This window comes from Patagioenas fasciata, chromosome 33, assembly GCF_037038585.1.
Source record: "Patagioenas fasciata isolate bPatFas1 chromosome 33, bPatFas1.hap1, whole genome shotgun sequence".
NCBI classification, from domain to species: Eukaryota; Metazoa; Chordata; class Aves; order Columbiformes; family Columbidae; genus Patagioenas; species Patagioenas fasciata.
Genome location: NC_092552.1, coordinates 1,591,972 through 1,598,283, shown reverse-complemented (window position 1 = coordinate 1,598,283; position 6,312 = coordinate 1,591,972). Strand labels below are relative to the sequence as shown.

The following is a 6,312-nucleotide window of genomic DNA, read 5'->3' as shown; positions in this document are numbered from 1 at the left end:
AGCTGTCACCCACGTGGGGACAACACAGATGTCCCCTCCTTTGGGTCACCCCAATAACGATGTCACCCACTTGGTGACACCCCCAGTGCAGATGTCACCCCCACTGGGGACAATGAAGATGTCACCCCCATTGGGGACACCCCAATAAAGCTGTCACCCACGTGGGGACAACACAGATGTCCCCTCCTTTGGGTCACCCCAATAACGATGTCACCCCCTTGGTGACAACAAAGATGTCCCCTCCTTGGGATCACCCCAACAACGATGTCCCCCCCTCAGTGACAATGACAATGTCGCCTCCTTCGGAGTCACCGAATGCAGATGTCCCCTCCTTGGGGACAACAACGATGTCACCCCCTTGGTGACAACACAGATGTCCCCTCCTTGGGGTCACCCCAATAACGATGTCTCCCCCTTGGGGACAACACAGATGTCCCCTCCTTGGGGACACCCAAATAACGATGTGTCCCCCGCCTTGGGGACATCCCAATACAGACGTCACCCCCTTGGGGACACTCCAATGTAGATGTCACCCCCTTGGTGACAAGACTGATGTCCCCTCCTTGGGGTCACCCCAATAATGATGTCCCCCTCCTTGGGGACAGCCCAACACAGATGTCACCCCCTTGGGGACAACACAGATGTCCCCTCCTTGGGGACACCCCAATAACGATATCTCCCCCCTTGGGGACACCCCAATACAGATGTCACCCCCTTGGTGACAACCCAGATGTCCCCCCTTTGGGGTCACCCCAATAACGATGTCTCCCCGCTTGGGGACAACACAGATGTCCCCTCCTTGGGGACACCCCAACAACGATGTGTCCCCTCCCTTGGGGACACCCCAATAAAGCTGTCACCCCCTTGGTGACAACACAGATGTCCCCACCTTGAGGACACCCCAATAATGATGTGTCCCCCCTTGGGGACATCCCAATACAGATGTCACCCCCTTGGGGACACCCCAATGTAGATGTCACCCCCTTGGTGACAAGACAGATGTCCCTTCCTTGGGGACACCCCAATAACGATGTCCTCCCCCTTGGTGACAATGACGATGTCCCCTCCTTGGGGTCACCCCAATAACGATGTCCCCTCCTTAGTGACAACACAGATGTCCCCTCCTTGGGGACACCCCAATAATGATGTGTCCCCCCTTGGGGACATCCCAATACAGATGTCACCCCCTTGGGGACACCCCAATGTAGATGTCACCCCCTTGGTGACAAGACAGATGTCCCTTCCTTGGGGACACCCCAATAACGATGTCCCCCCCCTTGGTGACAATGACAATGTCCCCTCCTCGGGGTCACCCCAATAACGATGTCCCCTCCTTAGTGACAACATAGATGTCCCCTCCTTGGGGACACCCCAATAATGATGTGTCCCCCCTTGGGGACATCCCAATACAGATGTCACCCCCTTGGGGACACCCCAATGTAGACGTCACCCCCTTGGTGACAAGACAGATGTCCCTTCCTTGGGGACACCCCAATAACGATGTCCCCCCCCTTGGTGACAATGATGATGTCCCCTCCTTGGGGTCACCCCAATAACGATGTCCCCTCCTTAGTGACAACACAGATGTCCCCTCCTTGGGGACACCCCAATAATGATGTGTCCCCCCTTGGGGACATCCCAATACAGATGTCACCCCCTTGGGGACACCCCAATGTAGATGTCACCCCCTTGGTGACAAGACAGATGTCCCTTCCTTGGGGACACCCCAATAACGATGTCCCCCCCCTTGGTGACAATGACAATGTCCCCTCCTCGGGGTCACCCCAACAACGATGTCCCCCCCCTTGGTGACAACGACGATGTCACCTCCTTCGGAGTCACCGAATGCAGATGTCCCCTCCTTGGGGACAACAACGATGTCACCCCCTTGGTGACAACACAGATGTCCCCTCCTTGCGGTCAACAACGACGTCACCCCCTTGGTGCCAACACCCCCCACGCCCCCATCACCATCAAACTCCACAACCCTCCACATTTCCACATCTTTTTCCTCTTCCCCAACCACCGCGCCACAGCCCACATCCCCCCTCCCCACATTGTCCCCAAATGTCCCCTCACCTCCCCTCCTCCCTCCTCCCCTCCTGGTGCACCCAGTTATTATCATGCAGCCCCACGCGGCACCCGGGGGCGTCCTTGTCACCGCGCCGGCAGCACATCCAGTAGGACCGGCCATAGGGTAGATCGTGGTGGTAGGGTTTGGGGTGCCAGCGGCACAGGGACACGTCCCCCCTCTCGTAGCGCTTCTTGCACTGCTTGCAGGGGTCGTCGCGGTACAGGGGGTGCCGGCTCCACCGCGAATCGGCGCCGCGCACGCCGAACGTCTCGATGATGGATTTGAAGTAGTGGCAGCAACACTTGAGCGCGGCCAAAGCGCGGGTGGGCAAGTAGCCGAAGATCTTCACCATGACGTGCTCGGGGAGGAGGAGCATGTATTGGCGCGGCTCTAAGAGCCGTTGGATCTTGAACCGGATCTCCAAGAAGTCGTGGGAGACGTGGCGGTACAACCGGCACAAGGAGGGGTCATCGGCGGCGCCGCCGCGCTCGTCGGCGGCTTCGACCGGCGCCTCGGCGGCGGCGCCGATACCAAAGAGCTGTCCCGGCGGTGGCGGTGTTGGGGGGTCGTCTTGGTTGGGCAAGCGCACGGTCTCCTCCGTCACCTTCTTGGCGCTGTCCTTGCCGAAGAACACGCATTGATCCACCACGCCGGTCACCACCACGTCCACGTGGAAGCCGGCGGCGCAGTGCGGCACCCCCGCGGCGTCGCTGGCGTCGGCGTTGGCGGCGTTGGGCTCCATCGCGTCGCCTCCGTCGCCGCCTTTAGCGCCGGCCAACAGCGCCTCCATGTTGTTGGGCAAGGCGCCGCGGGCCGGGTTGATCAAGCGGTAGAGGTCGCAGGTGATCTTGTCCTTGGTGGCGCTCACCACCCCCCGGCTCATCACCACGCAGCTCGGCCGCCCCGCCGCGGCGCCCGGTTCGGCGGCGCCGGCGATGCGGAAGGCGATGCGCACCTCGCCGGGTTGGGCTCCGGCGCCGCGCTCGCCGCCCGCCGGGCGCAAACCGTTGGGTCTGGCGGTGGCGTCGGTGTCACCGCGGCGGTGCCGCGACTCGAACTGCGCCACGGCTTCGGCGACGCGGCTGCAGTCGCCGCCGCCTCCGCCACCCCCGGGTTTGGCGTCGGTGGCGTCCGGTACGGCGCCACAAGGCCGCGGGAAGCCCTGCAGCGCCAGCGCCGCGCGGCGCTCCACCAGCGCCACCATCTCGGCCACCGAGAGCAAGTCAGCACCGTCACCGCTGTCAGCGTTGGTGTCACCACTGGGGTCACCTTTGGCGGGGTCGTGGCAGCGCCGTCGGCGCTTGGCTTTGGAGCTGTGGCCGGCCCAGTTGCCCTTGGCCTTGCCGGTGGCGGCGCGGGCGGCCCCGCATTGATGGGCCACGAAGAACGCCACCTTCTCCTTGGTGTTGCCGGGTTTGATGACGTACCAGGTGTCCAGCAGCACGCGGCCATCGTCCGGCGGCGCCGCGGGGACGTCGGGGACATCCGGGGGGACGGGGGGGGTGTTTTCGGTGCGGGGCGGGGAGGGGAGGCGGGGGAAGGGTGGTTTGGTGGCGCCGGATTGGGGACATGGGTTGTTCTGGGTGTAGGTGCCGAAGGGACGGGGGCACCAGAGGTGGAGGTGGGGGATGGGGTTGGGATCCATCAGGGGAGCATGGTGATGGCGGGGACACCAGGGACGATGGGGACGTTGGGGACGTTGGGGACGATAGGGACGTCAGAGGATGATGGGGACGTTGGCGATGTTGGGGATGATGGGGACAATGGGGATGATGGGGACGTCGGGGACAATGGGGACAATAGGGACGTCGGGGACGATAGGAACGTCAGGGGATGATGGGGATGATAGGGACGTCAGAGGATGATGGGGACGCTGGGGATGTCGGGGACGTTGGGGATGTCGGGGACGTTGGGGATGTTGGGGACGATGGGGACGTTGGGGATGATGGGGACAATGGGGACAATGGGGGTGATGGGGATGTCGGGGACAATGGGGACGACAGGGACGTTGGGGATGATGGGGATGTTGGGGATTATGGGGATGTTTGGGACGATGGGGACGTTGGGGACAGCAGGGATGTTTGGGACGATGGGGATGTTGGGGACAATGGGGATGTTGGGGACGATGGGGACGTTGGGGACACCGGGGACGCCGGGGATGGGTCCAGGCCTGGAGGAGAGAGAAGAGCGTTAGGGGGTGTGGGGACAGTTTGGGGACAACATGGGGACAATATGGGGTTGGTAGGGACAGTGTGGGGCTGGGGGGACAATATGGGGCTGGTAGGGACAGAATGGGGCCAGTTTGGGGACAATATGGGGCTGGGGGGGACAATATGGGGACAGTATTGGGGTGGGGGGGACAGTATGGGGACAGTTTGGGGACACTATGGGGCTGGTAGGGACAGTATGGGGACAATATGGGGACAGTTTGGGGACAGTGTGGGGCTGATGGGGACAATATGGGGCTGGTAGAGAGAGTATGGGGACAGTTTGGGGACAGTGTGGGGACACTATGGGGTTGGTAGGGACAATATGGGGCTGGGGGGACAACATGGGGACAGTATTTGGGTGGTGGGGACAATATGGGGACAGCACAGGGACAGTGTGGGGACACTATGGGGTTGGTAGGGACAATATGGGGCTGGTAGGGACAGTATGGGGACAATATGGGGACAGTCTGGGGACAGTGTGGGGCTGGGGGGGACAATATGGGGCTGGTAGGGACAGAATGGGGACACTTTGGGGACAATATGGGGACAGTGTGGGGCTGATGGGGACAGTATGGGGCCAGAATGGGGCTATTGGGGACATTATGGGGCCAACCCGGAGCTGCACACTCACCTGCACGCCCCGCCCCCCGCCCAGCAGGCCACGCCCCCACACCCCGAGGCCACGCCCCCTCACCGGCCCCGTCTCGGCGTGGACCCGCGTCCGGCCCTTAAAGCGGCAACGGCGCCCGCAGCGGTGGGGCCCGCCAGCCCCGCCCCTTTTAACGCCCGGCGGGTGGTGGCCGTTCGCTGATAGGCTGCAGCGCGCCAGGCGGTGGCCAATCAGAGAGCCGCGTTCGGGCCATGCCCATATATGGACGGCAGACGGCGCGCTTGGGAAGGGGGGGGGGGGCGGAGAGGCATGGCCTGTGTGGGCGTGGCCTGGGCGGGGGCGTGGCCAGCGGGGCCGGTCCCACGCGGGGTGGCGGAGGGGGGGGGGGGTCCCGGTTTGGGGGGTGGGGGGGGGCTTCACGGAACCGCTGCCCCTCGTGCGGTGTCGCGAGGCCCGTCCGTGTCCCCCGCTGTCACACGGGGGGGGCGGGGGACACACGCGCCCGCCCCCCCCCCTTCCCCCCCGCCGTGTGTGACGAGTGGGAGACGCCGCTCCCCCCACCCCCAATTCCCAAGGACCCGCGGCCCAACGGGCCCCGAGCAGCGACCCCCGCGGCTCCGGGGGTCCCTCCCGCCCCCGCGCTATCCCTCCCCCGCCCTCCCCACCCCCCGCCGCCCCGGGCCCCGCCCGGAGCCGCCGCCCCTCCCCCGCTCACCGGGCAGGTGCCGGGCGCGGCCGCTCCGCCTCTCCGCGCCGCTTCCGGGGTGCCCCCCCGCGCAGGCGCGCAGGCCGCGCCGCTTTCCCGCGCAGGCGCCGCGCGTGGGACGCTGGGAGTTGTAGTTCGCTCCGAGGGGCGGGGCCGTAGCCGCCGCGCATGTGCCGCGGGGGGTGATGGGAGTTGTAGTCCGCCCGGCGGCACCGCGCATGCGCAGAGGCGATTGTAGCCGCCCGGTGGCGCCCAGTGCCACACCCCCCCCCCCCAATGACACCCCCGGAACCCCCCGGGTGACGTCACAGGAGCCACTTGTGGGTGTCACACGTGTTTCTTTAGGGGGACACCCCCCCGCAGCACCCAAAGGTAACAGGGACCCTTGGGACCCCCCAGCACCCATGGGTGACAGGGACCCCCCCCCCCCGAGGATTTTAGGACCCTTCGGAACCCCCTCCCCAGAGCACCCACGGGTGACAGGGACCCTCCCTAAGCCCCCCTGACCCCCCCCAGCACCCAAAGGCTTTTGGGACCCCCCCCAGCACAAATGGGTGACAGGGACTCCCCCAAAGGTTTTTGGGACCCCCCCAGCACCCATTGGTGACATGGACCCCCCTCCGCACCCAAGACCCCAAAAGTGACAAGGACCCCCCCCCAAAGGCTTTTGGGACCCAACCCCAGCACCCACAGGATTTTAGGACACCCCCTC

General features: G+C 64.7%; 1 protein-coding gene across 2 annotated transcripts; it reads right to left on the bottom strand.

The window, feature by feature from the left end:
* Positions 1–2,068: 2,068 nt before the first annotated feature.
* FBXO46 (F-box protein 46) lies at positions 2,069–5,696 on the bottom strand. 2 transcript variants are annotated; one of them, XM_065859427.2, is made up of 2 exons: positions 5,610–5,696; positions 2,069–4,244 (listed from the first exon to the last, which is right to left on the bottom strand). In XM_065859427.2, the coding sequence occupies exon 2, from the start codon at positions 3,717–3,719 to the stop codon at positions 2,076–2,078; it is 1,644 nt and encodes a 547-aa protein (XP_065715499.1). In that variant the 5' UTR covers positions 3,720–4,244; positions 5,610–5,696; the 3' UTR covers positions 2,069–2,075. The 2 variants fall into 2 exon arrangements, with proteins under 2 accessions (XP_065715499.1, XP_071656925.1); XM_071800824.1 differs by lacking the exon at positions 5,610–5,696 and adding an exon at positions 4,979–5,252.
* Positions 5,697–6,312: the final 616 nt, after the last annotated feature.